General features: G+C 47.4%; 1 protein-coding gene across 5 annotated transcripts in view; it reads right to left on the bottom strand.

Annotated features, from left to right (window-relative positions):
* Positions 1–1,226: 1,226 nt before the first annotated feature.
* Positions 1,227–21,552, bottom strand: part of Tnrc6c (trinucleotide repeat containing adaptor 6C) — a 112,534-nt gene continuing 92,208 nt past the window's right edge. For all 5 annotated transcript variants that reach the window (XM_031352978.1, XM_031352977.1, XM_031352976.1 and 2 more), the window contains 10 exons: positions 18,765–18,884; positions 16,732–16,815; positions 16,255–16,495; positions 13,461–13,628; positions 10,775–10,966; positions 10,184–10,327; positions 6,207–6,401; positions 5,381–5,451; positions 4,693–4,832; positions 1,227–4,127 (listed from right to left, as the gene is read on the bottom strand). In XM_031352978.1, coding sequence (XP_031208838.1) covers positions 3,767–4,127; positions 4,693–4,832; positions 5,381–5,451; positions 6,207–6,401; positions 10,184–10,327; positions 10,775–10,966; positions 13,461–13,628; positions 16,255–16,495; positions 16,732–16,815; positions 18,765–18,884 — 1,716 coding nt within the window. In that variant the 3' untranslated portion in view covers positions 1,227–3,766. The remainder of the gene's footprint in view (positions 4,128–4,692; positions 4,833–5,380; positions 5,452–6,206; positions 6,402–10,183; positions 10,328–10,774; positions 10,967–13,460; positions 13,629–16,254; positions 16,496–16,731; positions 16,816–18,764; positions 18,885–21,552) is intronic.

Genomic DNA, 21,552 nt, shown 5'->3' with positions numbered 1-21,552 from the left:
CGTCAGTCTAGGCCAGCCCACAGTAGTTCCCACCCTAGCTCACGCCCACGTCAGGGGCTTGCCCACCTCTGCAGGCCTCTCATCACCTGCCATCCCATCACCTTGGCCAGGCACCCTGCCTTCTGCCATCACTGCTGTGCCAATCTTGTCAGAATAGTGCAGTGATAGGGCAGGCCCAAACCTCCCACTTCCTGGATCCCTGGCATCAGGCCTACTTCATCTGATCCACTCAAAGGAGACCTTTTCCGTTGGTCTCCATCTTTCTGCTCTTCAATGTTACAAATCCAACACAGCCTCAATGGCCAGGGCATGTGCCACCTCCACCACAAAACCGACTGTCCACTCCCTGGCAGTCTTCAAGTCACAGCATTTCAGACACCAGCCGCTGCTTCTTTACCCACAAAAGCACCTGTGCCGTGGGCCACTACTAGTTTGGCCTTGTCTGCTCTTCCGCTGAAGTTCCTGGAAGGCCAAGGGCAGATGACATTCTGAGTCTCATTCTTCCTCTGGTCTTTGACTTCCTTGGCAGAGCTAGCAGCTTCTGTTCTTTCCTGTGAGTCTCCCGTGGTAGGCCAGGGTCTGTCCTCAGCACATGGTGGGTCAACATTAGAGGGTGAAAGCTGACCTAGTGTTTCTACTTCCAGTGTTCCCCATGATCCTGCTGGCAGTGGTGCCATTTTGTGCACATTAGCCACTATGGGTCTAGGGGAAAGAGATCAATAAACACTTAGGACGCACACTGTTGTCTTTTCTGAGCTGGGTCTTGCTGTGTTGTCTGACTTGCTCTTGAGCCTGTGGACTCACTCAGGCAATGCTACTCCTCAGCCTCTTGTGTGCTGGGACTACTGTGGTGTTTTTCCAGATAGTGCTGGGGATGGAACCCAGGGCCTTGTGCCTCCATACAAAGACCACTGAGCTACACCCCAGCCTCTCCATTACTATTGCTGCTTTTTAATGCCTGCACTTGGCACGTCAGTGAGTGTGGGGTGGTGGTCCTGGGAGGACGTGGAAGTTGTGATGCCTCCCGGTGGCTATTGAAAAGATCTACATATTTGCAGCAGACCCAAAGAGCGAAGGCTACAAACAACTCAAGGCAAACAGCACAGACTGAGAGTTTAGCCAGAAATGAGTCCAAACTCAGCAGAGACATAGCAGGTTGTCTCCACACCACATGAGAAGGAAATACCTGCCTTCCACAGATGAAAGACAAAGCAATTATGCCAACAGCCAAGGAAAACTGCAGTTTATTAAGACTCAACAAAGCGCTGCATTTTTTGAAAGCAACCTCCGGTGTGCGTCCAACCATCACATTCCAAGAGGAGGGCATCAAGCGCCACAAACTTTTTTCTTTTAATCTTAAGAGTCAGAGACATTGAAATTCAAAAGGTTCAAAAAGGAAAAAAGGGCGGAAAGCCCACAAAAACTGAAAACATCCTTACTCCCATCCCCAGTTTTAAAACAGGAGCTTTTCTACAACTCGTGCTAAACGGCAGCATGGCAAGCTGTGCGTCTGGGAGCGCGCGCGCACGCATGCGCACGCACGCACAGGGACATATTTGATATACATACTCGGGTATACATACATCAAATATCTAGGACGCACGTAATGGCGATGAGATGCAGTCACTCTGAGGAGGGCCATTCCGTGGGATACATGACAAAACTCGAACAAGTTTTGAACCCAGTTGTGCATAGTTCCTGATCCTCTAGAAAACAGTGCTTTTCTGCAATCTTGCAGGACTTGCTTTCTTTCTTTTTGATAAAACCATTAAAAAGCTAATTAAAAAAATGTAATGCACAAGTTTCCCCGACCACATAGGCAGGGAGTACAATGTTCATATATTTTTCTAAAACATACTTGAGGGTGTGTTATTTCATTGTCTTTCTTCCTTGTAAAACAATCAAAACATTGATCATCTTTAAAACATAAAGCAATTTTTAATATATAAAGCACTCTTCAAACATCTATTTCTTGAGTCCATTATTTGGTAAATATGTAACTGCTACACATTAGAGATTAGGTATTTTTCTTCTTTGTGTGTGTGTGGTTTTTTTTTCTTTTTTCTTTCTTTTTTTTTTCTTTCTTTCTTTTTTTAAATAACATCTTCAGTGCTAGGAGTTGGGTTTAAAAATACATGAAGTGGTGTGGCGCCGCCCTCGGGAGCCCTGGCCTTCCTGAGAGCGAGCTGGCGTGTGCAAGACAGGGCCCTAGAGGGCCCGTCACCTTGAGGAGGGGTGAGACAGTCCACAGAGTCCGCGCCGTACGAGGGACAGCAGGTGCGTCCCAGAGCTCTGGAGCATACATCTGCATCTGAAAATAGGTTTCTGTTTGTTTGCTTGTTTTTGTTTTGTTTTTTAATGATGGAAGTCTTTTTTTATTCCTTTTAACATTTTTAAAATTTTTTTTGTTTTTTAATTTTATTTTAAAGTCTGAAGGAGAAAAAAACGTCTGTAAACAGGTGGGAGCCCAAACAAAGCTCCTCCAAAAGCAGTCACAACCACGTCCAAGTGCTCGGCCGCTCCTCGCGGCACCAGTCTCTACAAGTATCTATGGCCACAGTTCAACAACAGTTTGTTTTTCTCTTTAACTTTATATTCCAGATGGGAAGTGGTGCAATACTCTGGTAATAATCTTCTTGCATTAGTCCACAATGATAAGCTGCTAACGGTAGACAGACACATTATTTCTCCAGAGATAGACACTGTAACTTTAAATGCAACAACAGAGTCCTTGAGTAAACATTTACACATGAATTGTCACCAGCCCTGTCCTGCAAATTCTCTTTCTGTTTAGGATTGGCTAAGGGAAGGGCAGGGACACTCAGTGCAAGGTTAGAAGCAAACAACAACAATGAGAACATCTGACCAAGGCCAAAAACAAACAAACGAACAAACAAACAAAAAAAAAAAAACAAAAAAACAAAAGCAGAAGCATATACTGACAAGAAGGGAAACCCACAGTTAAGTCCCTCCCATGCTCTCCAACACGCACGCACAGCAAGCAGACTGCACAAGAGCACGCTCACACACACTCTGCACACCGTACCACACGAGCACATGCACACACGCACGCACATGTAGGCTATGAACGTAGACATTTCCTAGAGCCTGTGTCTGTGCACGGTGCCACCGTGGAAGTGTTCACATTTCAGTATTGGCCTGCTGGGTTCAAGTATTTGCATGTTTGATATGTCTTTTTTTTTTTTTTTTAACTTTTAAAAAATATTTTTTGGGGATTAAAAAAAAAATGACATGAAAAGGTAACGAAACAAGGGTAATGTGCGCAGGCGATCCGGGGGACAGAGCACTGGCCATGGGCCTCAGCTCGGTGCTCCTCGCACAATGCAGCTGCCTGTCCCGCCCACCGCCTCTGGTAATGTGCATAATCGTCACAGGCTCACTTTAAATAGGCTTCAAGTCTCCCCCCCACCCCACCATAAAATAACCCTTTCCAGCCCACAATCTGAAAAGTGCCCTTCATGATAGAACTATTCTAAGCAGCTTTTATACTTAAAACTCAAAATGACAACACACTGTACAAACATAAGACGACATGAAATAAAAAGCTAGGAGGAACATCCTGTCATTAGCACATGACACTGACCAAACTCAGCCCGCACTGTCTTCAACAGTTCGCAAGGGCTGAGGCCAAGGTTCATCTTCAGAACTGGACAGAGGTACTCAAAGGGGCAGCTTGTCCATAAGGTGGAGCTTCAGAGCCAGGCCTGGCATGGTCAGCTCTCTTCTCCGCAGTGACCGTGACCCCCTAGATGGACTCGCCGCTGAGCAGGTCCCCAGGCAGCAGGGTGTTGAGAGGCGTGGGGCTGCCGATCACTCTGGCATCGTCAGCACTGGGTGGGCCCCACAGGCTGCTGGAGTACTGGGGGACCCCACCCCACAGCAACTCACTGCTGCCTTTGCCACTCAGGCATGGGGTGTTCCAGTGGGCAGTGTCGCTGCGCACTAGGCCATGGGTGCTGCCCGAGGTGCCCAGCCTGGGCTGGCTGCCCCCACTGCTGGACTGCCAGCTGGAGGTGGGTGGAAGGGCTTGACCTTGGGCCAGAAACCGGTTCACTTCTTCTTCACCAGCAAACTCAGCCAAGATGGTGGTGTTTCCCAGTACACACCTACAAGGCAAGAGGCTGGGTAAGTACGCTATTACCCCTAGTCCTGAGTCTGTACTACTAGCAAAGACAGATAAAAAACATCACCATGTCCCAGGCTACCGAGACCTAGCCTGTGGCTGTGTCCCTCACTTTAGACTCCCACAGCCACAGAAGATTTATGTGTGGAGTGCACCTTTAAAATGTGCTGTGCAATGGGGGTTCACTGGCATCAGTGCCCCACATCTCAGGTGACACTCAGTGCAGGTCTATATATACTCTGCATGGACAGCACCCTCCAGGAGACAGTGGGCTGCTGTTAGCAACCCTGGAGAGCAGGGGCTCCTTTGGGTCTCTTCCTAGGGGACACAAAGACGGACACAAACAGTGACTACACGAAGACATGGGGAGAGGACTGCTGCTTATAAGCAGAGGAACTAGGCCTCAGAACTCAGCCCATACTTTTGCCTTGGACTTCCAGCCTCCAGGGCACTACCTGGGGTGCAGTGTGGGGTGCCACAGCACCCCCCTCCAAACACTGTTGGCACGTGTGGCTACTTGGCAGTACTAGGGGCTGAGGAAAACATACATGTGCAGAGACTTCTGGGCCTTGGCAGCTTCTTCCTTGGAGCTGTAGCGGACCACAGCATTGCCTTGGGTTAGGTTCAGGTGGAATGTGATGAGAGGCCCATGCTGCAAACACAGTGTCCGCAGTGTAGAACCATCAATCTGTGAGAGAAGCAAAGTGCAGGACATGACTTCCTCCAAGCCCTTGCCACGTTCTGGAGTAGCAAACACTGGATGCAAGCACTGCATATGAGAACACACTTCCTATGACGTGCTCATGACTGTAACTGACAGCTCGAGTGTGGGCTACTTCAATTACATTAGTCAGAGGGACGGACCAAAGTCCCAGTCTGGGTTCTGCAGAACCACAGACTGTGCAGAAGGCACAGTGGCAGGCTGGGAGCCTTGCAATGATGGGCCCATTCTGTGCCAGGGAATGGTGACTACAGGCTGACCATAGAGCTGAGAGGGCCAAACTCCCTTGAATGATGTGTTTATAAGATGGATAGTTCTCTGTATAAGAATATACTTGTTAGCTTTGGAAGGGCAAATGAGCCACAAGGAACATGGCTGAGAGAATCACCTGTGTTCATCCATACCTGCCTGCCTGCACTCACACCTGCCCCAGAGGCAAAGCAGGTACCTCCTTAGCCAGAAGCGGCTGCCAATGGTATGACACAGCCTGCTGCCCCTACAAGCACCGCTCGTACCTGGGGTGTGAGGTTGCGCAGCACGAGCCAGCTGCTTGTTCTTCCTGAGGTGTCAGTACTCCACGCAGAGCCTACGTGACAAAACACAGGAGGAGAACAGGTCCACAGGCCATTGTTAGTCTGAACTAAACCATACAGCAAGCTTTAGTCTTTCAATCCTGTAGAAGCTGTGGCACCTTTTGATAAGCCCAATCTCATAATTCCTGCAGATTCCATCCACTGGCCATGAGAACACCGACCTCCCAAACGCACTGGGAGGTCTGTCCCTTTGTCTATATTGGGAGGAGGTCAAATCTGACGGGCGCCTGAGAGTCACCTGCAGTTCTAGTCTCTGCCTTGCGCACCCCAGCCTTCACTTGGAATTACCAGACTTACAACTGTGCTTAATGAGATTAGGTGAGTACATCATGCAGGGCTGCTGCCAGAGGCTGCGCTGCTGCTCACAGGACCTGCAGCCACTGTGTGTAGCCAAAGGAACCCAGTGACTGCACATGTGATGCAGGAGCGTGATGGGAGGGTGTGCAACAGAACAAACACTTCAAAGGTGCCTTACATTTTCCAATGGGACTTAGTAGAGAAACGAGGACCTCTGAGCTAGCTGAGTGGGAAGCCTAGAATGGCTGAGTGGTCTTTTGAGGACAACACAGTCCATGTGGTCCATGGGTCCAATGCCCTGCCAGGGTAAGATGCCCCAGCTCTTTCTTAACCTCCCAGGCTTCTGCAGTCTGATGAGAAGCATGGGATAAACAGGCACACTCCCTAAATCATATATAGAGTAGCTATGACCTGTGCCCCTGCCGATAGACATTATCTGAGTAGTGCTTACCCGAGGAGTAGGAACTGGTCCAGCCGAGGGGGCTGGTGCCCCAGGTGGAGGAAGGCTTGGGATTGGCTAAGCCTGGAGGCGGCCTGGTGGGTGCAGTAGTGTTTCTGGGTACCTTCCACAGCTCATGAGACAGAGAGGCTTGCGTGTGAGAGGCTGGGCCTGAGGACCATGTTGACTTAACATCGGACAGCTTACCTAGAAGGAGAGAGACAGCATGTATATGTATATACACAGTGTGACTGCAGCGCTGGAAGCTGGCAGGACACTGACACTGCAGATGGGAAAGATCAACAGCGACAAAGCACCGAAGCGCGTCCTGTCTCCCGCTGTCCCTGTCTCTCTGCTGTCCAAGATGGCCTCCACCTGCTGGGTTCAGGTGCCCTTTCTGCCTCGGCCTCCTAGCTTTATTCACCTCTAACCATGTGTGTGCTCTGTAGACTTTGCTGACTGCTAACAGTGGCTGTGGAGAAAACAATAGTTTTGAAGTTTAATCTTTTTTAAAAATTTGTGTTTGTTTGATTGGGCTAGGCTGTCCTGGAACTCACTCCGTAGACCAGGCTGGCCTCGAACTCAGAAATACGCCTGCCTCTGCCTCCCAAGTGCTGGGATTAAAGGCGTGCGCCACCACCGCCTGGCTCTTTTTTTTTTTTTTTTAAAGGTTTATTTATTTTATGTACATGAGTACACTGTCACTGTCTTAAGGGGCACTAGAAGAGGGCATCAGATCTCATTACAGATGGTTGTGAGCCACCATGTGGTTCTGGGAATTGAACTCAGGACCTCTGGAAGAGCAGACAGTGCTCTTAACCGCTGAGCCATCGCTCCAGCCCTGGCTTTATATTTTTTAACATGATGCTGGACTACATCAACACTGTTTTCTTCTCCAGGTATAGAGTGTTACAGGAATTCCCAAGTAAGAGAGCTTTCAGAATCATCTTCTTATGGGAGCTCCGTGCAGCAAGGTGTACCATAGCCAGGCAGTGGTGGTGCACACCTTTAATCCCAGCACTTGGGAGGCAGAGGCAGGTGGATTTCTGAGTTTGAGGCCAGCCTGGTCTACAGACTGAGTTCCAGGACAGCCAGGACTACACAGAGAAACTTTGTCTCGAAAAACCAAAAAAAAAAAAAAAAATAGCTAGATGAGGTTTGATGAATACAAGTTTATCTATCCATACATCTAAGACAGTATGTATGTAGCTGTATTGTTGTCTAAGGGAGTTTTTATAAGGCCTACTATGTGTAGCGCATACCTTTAATCCCAGCACTAGGGAGACAGATGCAGGTCAATCTCTTTGAATTTGAGGCTAGCCAGCAGGGCTACATAGCAAAACCCTGTCTAAAAAATTGTTTTTAATTATAAACAGCTTTCCTTTATTTTACTCTAGAAGACATGTCTACGTGCAGTATCGTAAGAATGCTTCAGCAGGACGGCAGAACATGGGCTCACAGCAGACCCGCCTCAGTCTCCTCTAACCCACTTCACACCCAGGCAACACATGCCTTGCTTGTCTCACAAGACCCTGTCCTGCTGCTGTGGGGAGAAGGGGGATCTGTCCTACTTAGGTGGGACCTACATATTCCACGGTCTTGTATCACCCCCACTGTGTATGTGAGGACACACGCTCCTACCGCTGAGCTGCTTAAGGCTATGCCTGGCTTCATCATACATGGCCTCCCTGTCCATGAGGAGCAATGGACCAACAGGAAAAGCTGGGGCCTGCCCAGGTTCTGTTTAGGGAGAGAAGGGAAAAGCTACCTGCAGGGATAGAGGCCAAGTCATACCTCCAGCACTGGACGGTGAGGAAATGCTACAGAAAGAGCCACTGCAGCCAGAGGCACTGAGTGGTCAGGCATTCTGGGAAAGCTTACAACAGACCTTCTGGAAAGTTCCAGAAAACCAAGGAGACATGGCTAGGAAACACTTGAGGTGAGAAAGTCACACGGCAGAGTACCACTGATAAGATAGCTAAACACCATGCCAAGACGCTGAAGACCACAGGGTCATTCCCCCCCCACCCCCCTAAAGGGGAAGAATTTAAATACAGGCAATTCTTCTTTTTCAGCTAAAAAAAAAAAAGACACAAAATTAAAAGTACAAACTTCTCAATAGAAACCTTGGTATACAGAAAAATAAGAGAACTTTTCTGATCCTAGCTCTTAGTCCCAGTCCCCTCGGGGACCTGAGGGGTGGAGACATCTGTCCCAGTCACTGTGCTCACCCAGAGCCACTGCTTTCGATTCAGAGAGACCCCGCCCTGTCCCTGTTGCTAGAGGGCAAGTGGGTTCCTCACAGCTTGGTTCAGATCTGGCCATGCCTCTTTCTTAAGTCTGTAAAAAGGAAAAATCAAGACGCTATGGGCTGGGGATGGTGCCAGATCTGTTGTAAGAAGAACTCCAACTGAGACCCAGGCAGAGCTTGGCTGTTATGCCCAGCAATACACACAGCATCAATGACTTCCTAAAAGCCACGGTCACCCGCGCTCAGTCAACTGCACCACTGCACATGCTCTGTGTCCTGTGACCTTCAGTTTTAAAAGATACCTGCTCCATCAACATCCATCAGCAGTCTAAGATCACAGGATGGGTGCTGTTTTGGTTTGAGCCTTAAGAAGTGCATCTAAATCCTACACGCATACTTTCTAACTCACGGTGTGGCCCAGTACTGCTCCCACATCCTCGTGTCTTAGAGGCTGGGCCACAAATAGCATCAAGAATTAGGCAGGGCAACAGACTGGAGAGGGAACCTTAACTCCAGCACCCTGGAGGCACAGACAGGGGAGCTCTCTGAGTCTGAAGCTAGCCTGGTCTACACAGTGAGTTCTAGGACAGCCAGGACAACATTCTACGACTTTGTCTCAAAAAAGTAAACAAGGACCAGAGGGATGAACAGAGGCTCAATTCCCTTTCAGATCAAAGAGATTACAGGAAAAACCTTGTCATAAAGGCTGAGGTTGTGATTGCTTTACACAACAATTTAAAAAAATGCTATGAATGACTTGAAGATTCTTCAATGAATGGCTGGTTGAAGATGCTTCATCCACAGAGAGTCTTTGTTGGTGTTACTGTGGTGGTTTGAACAGGTTTGGCCCCCACAGACTCATGTGTTTCTATGCTTGGCCATAGAGAGTGGCACTATTAGAAGGTGTGGCCCTGTTGGAAGAAGTGTGTCGCTGTGGGGATGGGCTTTGAGGTCTTATACGGTCAAGCTACACTCAGTGTGGCTCTTAGTCTTTCCCCTGTAGCCTGCAGATCAAGATGTAAAACTGGGGCTGGCGAGATGGCTCAGCGGGTAAGAGCACTGACTGCTCTTCCGAAGGTCCTGAGTTCAAATCCCAGCAACCACATGGTGGCTCACAACCACCGGTAATGAGTTTGGATGCTCTCTTCTGATGCGTCTGAAGACAGCTATGGCAAATTACACTGGAGCAAGTGGGGCCGGCAGAGGTCCCGAGTTCAACAGCAGCCACACACATGATGGCTCGTGGCCATCTGTACAGCTACAGTGTACTCATACACATAAAATAAATAAAAAAATAGTAAATCTTAAAAAAAAAAAACCAAAAAGATGTAAAACTAACTCTTCAGCTCCTTCTCCAGCCCTATGTCTGCCTGTATGGTTCCATGCTTTCCAACATGATGATAATGAACTAAAAATCTGAGCTCTAAGCCAGTCTCAATTAAATGATTTTCTTTATAAGTGCTGTCATGGTCATGGTGTCTCTTCACAGCAATAAAACCCTAATGAAGACAGCCATGTTGAGTTTGGTGTTTGTAGATTTTTTCCAAAATCGGAACTACATGCTGTTCTGAGTCCATTGGTTAAGGGACTCAACACAAGCGCACACCTTGTCAGTCCTCCCACAAGCTTTGCCGGGCATTAGAAGATGCCCCACCTGGCTCACGGCCCAAACAGCCAGATGCCTCTAAAGAGGCTGGGGCCCTGCCCACAGAAGGTGGGCGGGGACAGCGCACCTTACCTCCACTCTTGAGGAGGTAGCGGTTGACATCCTGGATGCTGGTATTGATGGTCGGTCCTGTAGGGACACTGCCAGGAGTGACATCAGGATCATTCTCAGGATCAATATTCTGAAGTCCTTTCCATGGAACTCCAGGATGGAATTCTGTTCATGGAAACCAAAATGGGGCTGCATACTAGCACACCTTCATATTGCATCATGACACTTAAAATTCATTTTTCCATAATTGTAGGCATTTCTAAACCTGATAATTAGGCCCAGAGGCACTCCTTCCTTACACACAGTTCATTCTTTTGGAACAAACCAGTACCAGCAACAACATTTCAGATAGGAATGTCTTTCCCATGTGGGAGCTGGTAGTATCCCTTCCCCACGGCCCCCTGCACTGGTCTTCTCTTACCCGGAACTGGGAAGTTACCGAACAATGCTTGACACTACCATACCATGGAGTCTTAATGGAAACTCTAAAGCTATAGACTTGATGCTTACAGCACCCACAGTGCAGATCCAGGCTTCCTCAGCTCTAACTGCTCTCTGAGGCTTGGGGCACACCTGAATCTATTGTTGCCCACAAGTGTCATGCAGTCTTACCTGGGGGCCAGCTGATGCTGGAGCCATTTGAGATTTTATCACTGTCAGATTTGGCACGTGACCAGCTATGGGGAACAGCTACAGGAGGACTGGCTGGTGACTCACTGTTCTGAATTAAATCGTACCGGCCGTAAGAGTCATCAATGGAGGACTTACCTGGAGGCCCGATGCTTAGACCTCCAGGGATAGCACCTACAAACAGGAATCAGGGACAGACAGTGAGTCTTCTACCGCACACACCAGGACTACAGTGCAGCCTCCCTTCTAGGGCCAGGAGCTTGCCTCTCTCAGTCTAGGGCTCTCTAAGAACAGAAGTCAGTTAGCCCGAAACATGGTCTTTAGATGACTATTCTTCTGTGGTGCTAGGCATAGAGCTCAGGGCCCTGTGTAAGCCAGGCTAAGCTTCTACCCCTTAGAGACACTGACTAACCCAAGTATTATCAATCACACACTATTTATTATTATTATTATTGAGGTTTTTTTTTTTTTCCCGAGACAGGGTTTTTCTATGTATTCCTGGCTGTCCTGGAACTCCTTCTGTAGACCAGACCAGGCTCAAACTCAGAAAGATGCACCTTCCTCTGCCCCTTGAGTGTTGGGTTGATAGGAGTGTGGGCTCACCCCACCCCCGCCCCCACCCCGCACTTTTCAGTGCTATGGTCAAATCCAAGGCTTCATACATGCTAACATTAGCACTCTGTATTTTGAGATGGTATTATAGAGTCTGGATTGGCCTTGAAATTTACATATAGGCAAGAATAACCCAAAACTCCTGATCTCCTGACCTGCACTTCCCCAAATGCTGAGAAACTATTTTAAATTGTCAAGTTGGAAGGCTTATTTCTTTTTGAGATAGGTACGGTCTTATGTACCTTACTTGCTGTATATTTATAGATGCCCTTGAATTTCTGGATCTTCCTCCACCCCACATGTTGGTATTCTGTCTGAACTCCAGCCCCACAGTTCCTGGCAGCAACCAGGTATGTATGCTCCTCCCCACAGTTACCTGGCCAGGTAGACCGGACCCATTATAAAAGGGGCTGCTTGGCCCCTACTTTCTCCCTTAGCTCTTGCCTCCTCTCTTCCAAATCCCTTCCTTAGTCTCTCCAAGTGGTCATGGCCGGCCTCTACTTCTCTACTCTCGCCTTCTCTCTGCCTTTCTCTGCTTCTGCTACCCTCTTAACTCCCCTCCCTGCAATGCCCTGAGTAAACTCTATTCTATACTAAACCGGTATGTGTCTGGTCCCTCAGGGGGAATGAATGCCGTGGCATGGGTCCACAGGTACCCCCCACAACCCAACAGAACATATTCTTACAGCTCTTTCTCTTTTTATGATCACAACACCACCTTTTAAAATTAGACTTAACCAGGCAGGTTAAAACACTTGGGCTCAAGTGACATACTGCCTTGGCCTCTTCAGCAGCTAAATTCATGTCACATACCCAGTGGATATGCAGCCCTAGTTGTTCTGGAATTCACTCTGTAGACCAGCTGGCCTCAAATTCAGAGATCTGCCTACCTCTGCCTCTAAGAGCTAGGATTACAGGTATGTCCCAACATAGCTTTTGTGCTTCTGGCTATAAACATAGATTCTTGAACTATCATTGACCAAGTTATATCCCTAGCCACATTGTAAATCTTTTTTTGTTTTGTTTTGTTTTTCGAGACAGGGTTTCTCTGTGTAGCCCTGGCTGTCCTGGAACTCACTCTGTAGACCAGGCTGGCCTCGAACTCAGAGATCCCCTTGCCTCTGCCTCCCAAGTACTGGGATTAAAGGCGTGGACCACCACTACCTGGCGAAAAAAATATTTTTTTGAGACAGGTCTCATATAAAACACAGACTACCTTCAACTTCTAAGTAGCCAAGGATGACCTTGAACTCTTACTCTTCCTGCCTCTCCCTCATAACCTCTGGGATTACAGATCACTGGTGAGCTGCCCATCCCGAGTCTTCCTGGTTAGTGGCCGTGTTTGTGGTATCTCCACGTCCCCCCTTTCTGCAGTGGTGCCCTTACTATGCAGAACAAAGTGGGCACTGATTTATACAGACAAAATCAACAATGCAAAGGGACCAGATGTCACATGGAAATTTTCTTGTTAAATTATCCATTAGGGGAATTTTCCTTTTAGATTACTTTATATGAAGAGAAAACTATATGCCCTCTATGTCCTATTATGTATGGAGATAGAACCCAGGACCTCACATTTTGACATTATGAAAAATTTAAAAAAATTCTCAATTATGTATTTGTGTATCTGTGTGTGGGAATATACATGTGAATGTAGATACCCATAGGGCCATGGAACTTCTGTTGGAAGCAGTTGTAAACCACCCAATATGGCTGTGAGAGCTCAACTCAGGTCTGCTGCAAGAGCAATATCTGCTCTTATCGGCTGAGTCATTTCTCTAGAGTTCAGTAGGAGGCTCTTTATGTTGGCAGAAAAAAGGAATTAACTAAAGGACACTGGGCTCTTCGGTCTTCTGGGGCATTTTCAATGATTGTGGGTTTGGAGCTAAGATCTGATGGTTAGCTCATGGGTATTGTGCAATGGCAGACTCCTTTTCTTCTCTTTTGGGAATTGCATTCATAGAAATGCACAGAAAGAAAAGTGCTATTTCAGGCCACCCTGTCAGTAAGTGAGGTGCGACCTTCTGTGGGTGGCATGTGACAAGGGCAGACGCACCATGCTTGCTAGGATTCTGGTCCAGGGGAGAAGCAGCAGTAGATAAGTTGCCCACGGAGTTGGGATGTGTCCACTGAGGCAGGCGAGACTGGGACTGAGACGGGTCCTTCACAGACACGCCACTGCTCACGTCTATGCTGTTGACATTCATGTTTGGGTTCAAGCCAGCTGAAAACACAGACACCATTAGCACTTCCTCTTCCCGGAAAGATTCCACTGCGGAAGCCCTCTTGGCACAGTCACACATTTCCACTACAATCCCATCACCTGCCCTACAGCTTTCTGGAGACAAGGTCTCACTATCCAGCTCCAGCTAGCTTTAACTCAAGAAGCCCTGCCTGCTTCGGAACCCGAGTGCTGGAGTTACAGGTGTGCACCACCTTGCCAGCCTCTAGCTTTGCTTTTTGTTCTGAGACAAGGTCTCAGTATGTCACCCCTAACTGGCCCGGAATTCACTATGTAGTCCAGTAAACTTGGTGTGGGATGTTGGCTGAGACTACAAACTGCTCAGGACATTCAAATTGCTGAGTTCATATGAGACTGACAGGAACATTTTATACAACTTTGAACTCAAAAATATTTACTCCTAAGACCACAAAATACAACCAACCTGGACATTGTGGAAAGTTTGGCAGAAATAGCTTCATTATTGCAAATAGTTTTACTGTGTTAAGAGTTAAAGGGCTAGTGAGATGGCTCGGCAGGGAAGAGCACTGACTATTCTTCAGAAGGTCATGAGTTCAGATCCCAGCAACCACATCGTGGCTCACAACCACCCGTAATGAGATCTGATGCCCTCTTCTGGTGTGTCTGAAGACAGCTACAGTGTACTTATGTATAGTAAATAAATAAATCTTTTAAAATAAGTAAATAAATAAACAAACAAATAAAGAGTTAACACCTCGCCGGGGCAGTGGTGACACATGCCTTTAATCCCAGCACTTGGGAGGCAGAGGCAGGCGGACTTCTGAGTTCGAGGCCAGCCTGGTCTACAGAGTGAGTTCCAGGACAGCCAGGGCTACACAGAGAAATCCTGTCTCAAAAAACCAAAAAAAAAAAAAAGTTTTATTTAGACAAAAAGGGGGAAATGTAGCAGGATATCTGATCACACTGTGGACCCCGAGACTGTGTTATTTACTGGGACAACCTGTTTTTAGTTGTAGTGTGGCTCAGTCTTAGCATACACCTTTAATCTAACAGCTTCCTGCTTGAATTCTGTAACAGGATTAAATAAGGTTAAGCAGCATCTGATTCCTGAATAGTCACTGTTAACGCTGAATGACTGAGGTTTTGTTCATAAACACCACCACCTTCCGACAGTGAGTCCTACGAGGTCACTGGACACCACTGTCACCCATTCCATAATCAAATGTTATGGCAGGGGGAGTCCTACCACTCAAGTAGAGTCAAACACTTTAGTCCTACATTTTAGAGCAGGAGCCGAACATTCAAACATTCACGGGAGTATGTGCGTTAGCAATGCAGACCAAGGGCAATGAAGTCAGTGGGCCTAAGGGTTCATCCTTGGCAAATGAAGCAGGCTCTGCCCTGCCAAAACCAGGCACTGTCATGTGGGAAGCAGGCTCTGTGCACCCAGCTGTTGGTGGTTCTTCTGTTTTGTTTTTGAAACAAAGCCTATGTGCCTGTCCCAGAACACATTACATAGATCAGGCTGGAATTTATTACCCTGGAACTCACAGGGCTCTGTCCGCCTCTTCCTCTGAGTACGGGGATTAAAGATGTATGCCATAGACACTGGGCATGCATCCTGTGTTTGCTCAGTGTCTGAAGTGTTTATACAGACTCACACACTTGTGAGGAGAACAACTGCGTAAATCTGCCCAGGGCTGCCCCCTCCTCAATAGCCTCTGCTTTCCAGCCTTCATTTCCCCATGCAGACCTAGCTCTTGTGGGACCGCCCTGAGAACACCAGGGCTTCTCTCTGCTGAACCCTGTAAGCTGCAGAGACGTCCTCCTTACCCACCGACCTTTTACCTGTTGGTCTGCTCCTCGATTCTAAAGCTTCATCTTACATATTTTTTACTTTTTGTTTTGAGAGCGGGTCTTGGTACGTGATCTGCTTGGTCTGGTATTTGCTATACAGTCCAGGCTAATCTTGTACTGGCAGCAATCTTCCTGCATCTCCTCCTTAATGCTGAGCTCACAGGTTGATTTATCTTGTTAGCTTATCATGGTGAGGGCATCAAATCTGTCAATCTGGAGAGCTTTTGTCTGTTCAATTTTCAACACAGGTAAGCCCTGGATATCCCAGAACACACTCTGTAGCCCAAGCTGGTTCCAAACTCACAGAGATCCACCCACCTCTCCATGCTGAGTGCTGGGACTAAAGGCACTGTGCCACCACTACCTGGCTTCATGTAGTTTTAAAGGAACTCTGTGTGATAAATATTTCTATATAGACAGCAGAAAAGGTCAAAGAGCAACCACTCAAATTGTACAAGTTAGCAGCAGGGAGAAACTGGTCTCTAGGTCTAAGTCCTAAGTGAGGCCTTGCCAAGGGACAGTTGTGCTTCTCTCTGCCTCCCAGGTGCCTGAGTTATAGGTGGGAGCCACTGTGCAGGCCTCTCAGGTACTACTAATTGTCTGTGGGACTAGCGAAGCTTGTGCTATGCTGAAGGCAGTGTTGCTCCCTCAAGACCAAGCCTCAATGTGGACTCTGATTCTGCCTCTGACGAGCTGTTCCCCTACTGTGCATCCGCCCACTCTACAGCTCTGTGGTCATCACGGGAGGGACTCCTTTACCTGGCATGCTCGGAACCCACAGAAGACTCACCAAGAGGATAAGGAGCAAAGGTGTTAGGTGAAGACTGCTGCTCTTTGGTCTGCAGGTCGGGAAGGCCGGGAGCCTGGGGGTGAGGGGGGAAGCTCTCCATGCCCGATTTGCCTGCAGAGGGGTGCAGAGACAGGTGCGGCGGGGGTGGTGGAGGTGGAGGCTGCTTTACAAGCAGGGCCTGGGCCAGCTGGCGCTGGTGCTGTTGAATCTGCTGCTGCAGATTAGTGATTGTGCGCGCAACCTGGCAGGTGGAAACACACAGATGCCCACACATGTCAGGCAGGGCTGAGGCAGGGCACACAGCTCACACTTCAGCCTCTGCCAGCTGGGCCAGCCTTGCCCCAAACCTGGCCCTGGGACTTTCCAAATAAGGAATCCAACTAGAGAAAAGCCATCACCAAGCTAAGGGTTGATCCACTGGGGTTTCCTCTACTAAAATTAGAGCTAATGGCAAAAGCCAGTCTAACAGACACTTACTTGCTGCTCCTGTTGCCTCATGGGTCCAGAGACATTCCGCTGGGCCTGTAACATCTGCTGCTGGATTTGTAAACGTTGGTATGCCTGTTAATAAAAAAGTTGGAACACCATAAGAAAGCTGTCAAAACAAGTGATTCAATCTTATTTACATTCAGAAAAGAGAAAAAATATTTTAGAATGATCAAGACTAAAGGCAAGACTGGCTATACAATGTGTCAGAACACTGTAATGCTCTATCCAGTGAACACATGAACCAGACCTGAAGTACATGGAGGATAGCGTCTCCTGTAGGACCGTCTCCTGGGCAAACTGTGAAACGAGCTCTGTGCTCTGATGTACAGTCTTTTAATTTGAATATTTCAAAACGTTGGCTGAATATTGATTAATTTTCTGTACAACACATATTTTGGGAGGGAGACTTCTTGACTGGAGGACTCCTGTAGTTACTTCCAAATGACACCACCTTGGGCTCACAGAGCCCCTCAGTGAGGTCAGATCAGCAGTCAGCAGCTGCTGAGAAGAAGTACCATGTGAGCTGCTGCCTGACAGTTCTTCAGGGAGCTCAAGATGCAGCTTGTGAGCTGTTGCCCATGCTCCTGTAAGGAGCTCAGAGAAACTCACTAGACTCCAATCAAGACTCAGGCAGAACCGTCTCTTCTGCTTGTTGTTGGTGCCCATTGGATCCTATGCAGAAGACTTAGTTAGCAGAACCAAAAAGAGTTGTGCTGTGCTGTTAAAACCCCTCAGGAGTTGTAGATAAAGTGCTCACTTAAGGATTCTCTACAACTTCTAAACATTTTTTCTGGGAGGAAAGTTTCTGAGCAGCACACATCAGGTCCAAGACAGCTGTTTCCTCCATTCACAACACAAGGAGAGCCTGCTGGAGAACAGTATGTGTCAGCCCCCTTCCTCTCCCAACTCTGGCCTGTGACAGTGCAGCAGGCTCTGTGGAATCACCCAACATAAGCTGTGCAGCTTCCAATACCCTTCCTGATCTGGTGGACTTGCCCCTCCAGCTCCTCTCCTAAGTGCGGGAAGCAACATGGCTTCCTGAGTGCCCACGTCAGGGAGGCCTCCCTGCGGGCTGACAGGCACAGGACTCCCTAGTTAGGAATCTAGAAAACAGGTTGATGGGTAGGCCACATGCTGCCTAAGTCCAGAGGTCTGTGCCTTTGAGGACAGCAAGGGAACACATATCTCTGGGACACTTGCCTTTGTCCTGCTCCCCTGCTACCTATAGAAATGTTAGAGCCTTGCATTTCCTAGACATGTGGCTAACAAAGTGAATGACTTGGGGCTGTCTGCTCTCAGAAGCAAAGGTCTTAGGGTAGCCTTCTGTCCCCTGTACCTCCTGTCTGGCCTTCCTCATTTGCTTTGCTTCCTTCAAGACTCATTTTCCAGGCAACAAAGTTCCAAGGTAAGACTTTTAAGTAGATCAGGAGGCTAGATATTGGAGAAGAAATGAGCACATTTGGTGCATTAGTAGAGATAAATTCACTCTGTGGCCAGGAAAACAATGATTGCCATTTAATAGTAAAAAACAAGAAGACTACCTAAAATTAAGAATTCATGTATGCTAAGTCATACGACCTTGAAGGACTGCTGGGTCTTATTAGCTGCTCTGACTGCGAATCTGTGATCCCAAGTCTGAAGACTCCAGCAATTGCTCCAGGTGTGCAGCAACTTCTCCCCTCTATGATCCCATGGTGGTGTTTGTGTTTATCATCCTTGGGAGGAGTGAGGAAATACTCACTAGTGGTGTCTGTGTTGGGTGGCTCAGAGGAGCAACTCTAAGACCCAAGGAACAGACAGGCTAGGTTATAGATCTGCGAGACCATGAACAGGAAGGGGCTAAGACATTTATATGCAAAGCGTAGGAACAATATCCTTGAGCAAAGCCCTTCCTAATTCCTACCAGCCACAGAACACAGTTGAATGTAGAAAACAGTGTGCTAGCAAGCTCACTGAGTGTTAGGGAGTTTCTGCTGCATGCTGGCATGAGCTTTCTCTCTCGACTGGTCCATTCCACTTACCAGCTGCAACTGATAGAGCTGGTTCAACATCGTCACATGCTGAGGGTTAATCGGCGAGGTTAATAGTGCAGGGCTGAGACCAATGTTTTTTGCTGCAAACTGCAAAAGCTGTGCTTGAACCTGTTTAATACAAAACACATCATTAACTACCATCTTTACGGAAACATTCACTTGTCTGTGTAGCTTTGTTTTGGGGTTCAAACCGGTTAACTGACAATTACATTTGTTTGACAGCTGAACTTGAGAGGCTATGAGAACATTTTATGAACATTTAAACATTAGTAGTTAACATGTTCAGAATACAAAAATATTTTAAAACTTAAGTATTTTTTTTCAGCTGGGTGTGGCACCACATGCTTTTAATCCTAGCACTTGGGAGGCAGAGGCAGGCAGATCTCTGTGAGTTTGAGGGCAGCCTGGTCTAGAGAGTGAGTTCCAGACAGCCAGGGCTACCCAGAAAAACCCTGTCTTTATCCTTTTTTTTTTTTTTTTCGAGACAGGGTCTCTCTGTGTAGTCCTGGCTGTCCTGGAACTCACTCTGTAGACCAGGCTGGCCTCGAACTCAGAAATCCGCCTGCCTCTGCCTCCCAAGTGCTGGGATTAAAGGCGTGCACCACCACTGCCTGGCAGATTGCTAACATTCTTAACAAGGGATAAAGAATGTCATTCTGTAATTAAAAATAGGCCAAAGGCTAAAATTATTGTTCTAAAAGTAAACAGTGCTAATGTAAAAAAAAAAAAAAAAAGAGGAGAGATCTAGTGCTCCATGAATCCCAGTGGCCTCTTTACTTGTGCTGACAGTAAGATGCTGATTCTTCAGGAGGTCACAGAGCCTCAAGGGGACACTAGTGGCACACATACCTTGGCGGAAACCAAGAAATCTCTAATTGGACTTACGGCCTACTCAGCAAGAGGATAATGCTAGGTATAGGAAACTAGACAACTGCTCAGAACCAGTGAAGTCATGGATCTTTTTTCTTCCTTTTTTTTTTTTGAAACAGGGTTTTTCTGTATAGTCCTGGCTATCCTGGAACTCATTCAGTAGACCAGGCTGGCCTCGAACTCAGAAATCCGCCTGTCTCTGCCTCCCAAGTGCTGGGATTAAAGGCATGCACCACCACTGCCCGGGGAAGTCATGGATCTCAGAGGGGATCCTACAACTGCCACTTTACTAAACCAGCATAAACCCCAACTACATTACTTGTCCTTATACCCCAAATACATGTAGTCCTCCCCCCATCAAGGAAACTTCTCTTTCCAACAGACAAGAGACCACTACAGAAAAGTTTAATTGATCAATATGCAGAGCTGTGGAGTCCAGTCCAAACGAGTATGTACCTAAGGCTCAGGGATTAGTGTAGAAGAAGGTTGGAGGTTGTTAAGAGCCAGAGAAATGCCAGGCAGTGGTGGCACATGCCTTTAATCCCAGCTCTTGGGAGGCAGAGGCAGAGGCAGGTAGATTTCTGAGTTCGAGGCCAGCCTGGTCTACAGAGTGAGTGCCAGGACAGCCAGGGCTATACAGAAAAACCCTGTCTCAAAAAACTCAAATAAGAAGAGCCAGAGAAACAAGAAGTTTGCTGTGAGTATGAGATGGTTTCCTAGAATGTCAGAGAACTATATATGTGAAGTCTCACCAACACGGCTGCCTAAATATAATCTGAACAGGTATGCTAATGTGGAAGGGGAAAGCTCATGAGGCCTCAACACGAGACAGAGAACTACAGGCAACTAAGGAATACTGAGAGACAGAAATAGTCTTCACTAGGGAAAGACACACCAGTTGGTTATCCAACTCTAAATTGTCAGCCCTGAAAACATACACAAGAAGTGTTACAGAAATGAGGAGGTCATATTTATATATTTAGGAATGCACACTCACACACACCACCACCACCAATTAAAGAAAAGGAGGCCACAAATGTATGTGTGTGTGGGTGTGTGTGTGTGTTTAAGCAGGATCTTGTCCTTGCTGTATATCCCTGGCTGGCCTTGAGTTCATAGAGATCCTTTTGCTTCCAGAGACCATACACTGGAATGAGAGCAAGAAGGGGGGTAACAAGGGAGGATTTTGAGGGAGGAAAGGGAAGGGGGGGAAAATAATGTAATTATATTTTTATCTAAAAAATGTATACATATATATAAATGATTATATATGAATGAGTTACACACACACAGGAATCTCTGTGGAGCTGAGCTGGAGGTGGATGCTCTGGCAGAGGACCCGGTTTCATCCTCAGCACCCACCCACATAGTGGTTCATAACTCTGCTACTCCAGTTGTAGGGGATCTGATACTCTCTTTAGTCCTCCAGGGGCATCTGGCATGCACATGGTGTACAGACATGAAAGAATCTCTGTAAATCCATGGCCATTATGGTGCACACCATTAATCCTAGTCCTTAAGAGCTAGAGGTAAAAGTCCATGGATCCCTGTCATGTCAGCCTGGTCTACATAGAGACCCTGCCTCAAAAAATGAAAAAATATAAAAAATAAAAAAAATAAATAAAAAGGAAAATAAAATTTAAAGAAAGAAACAAGTACATGGTGCTAGCTAGTTTTATGTCAACTTGACACAAGCCAGAGTCATCAGACCGGAGGGAGACTTAATTGAGAATATGCCTCCACAAGACTGGGCTATAGGGAGGGCCCAAGCCACTGTGTGTGACCCTCGATGAGCAGGTCCGTCCAGCAGCTGGAGCGAGCCTAGCAAGCAGCCCATTCTGCCTCCAGGGTCCTCTCCTGCTCTCACTCAGTCACCAACTGCGCTGCCTCCAGGGTCCTCTCCTGC

This window comes from Mastomys coucha, unplaced genomic scaffold, assembly GCF_008632895.1.
Source record: "Mastomys coucha isolate ucsf_1 unplaced genomic scaffold, UCSF_Mcou_1 pScaffold5, whole genome shotgun sequence".
Classification (NCBI taxonomy): domain Eukaryota; kingdom Metazoa; phylum Chordata; class Mammalia; order Rodentia; family Muridae; genus Mastomys; species Mastomys coucha.
The sequence above is the reverse complement of the archived record's forward strand: the minus strand, read 5'-3'. Positions and strand labels throughout refer to the sequence as shown.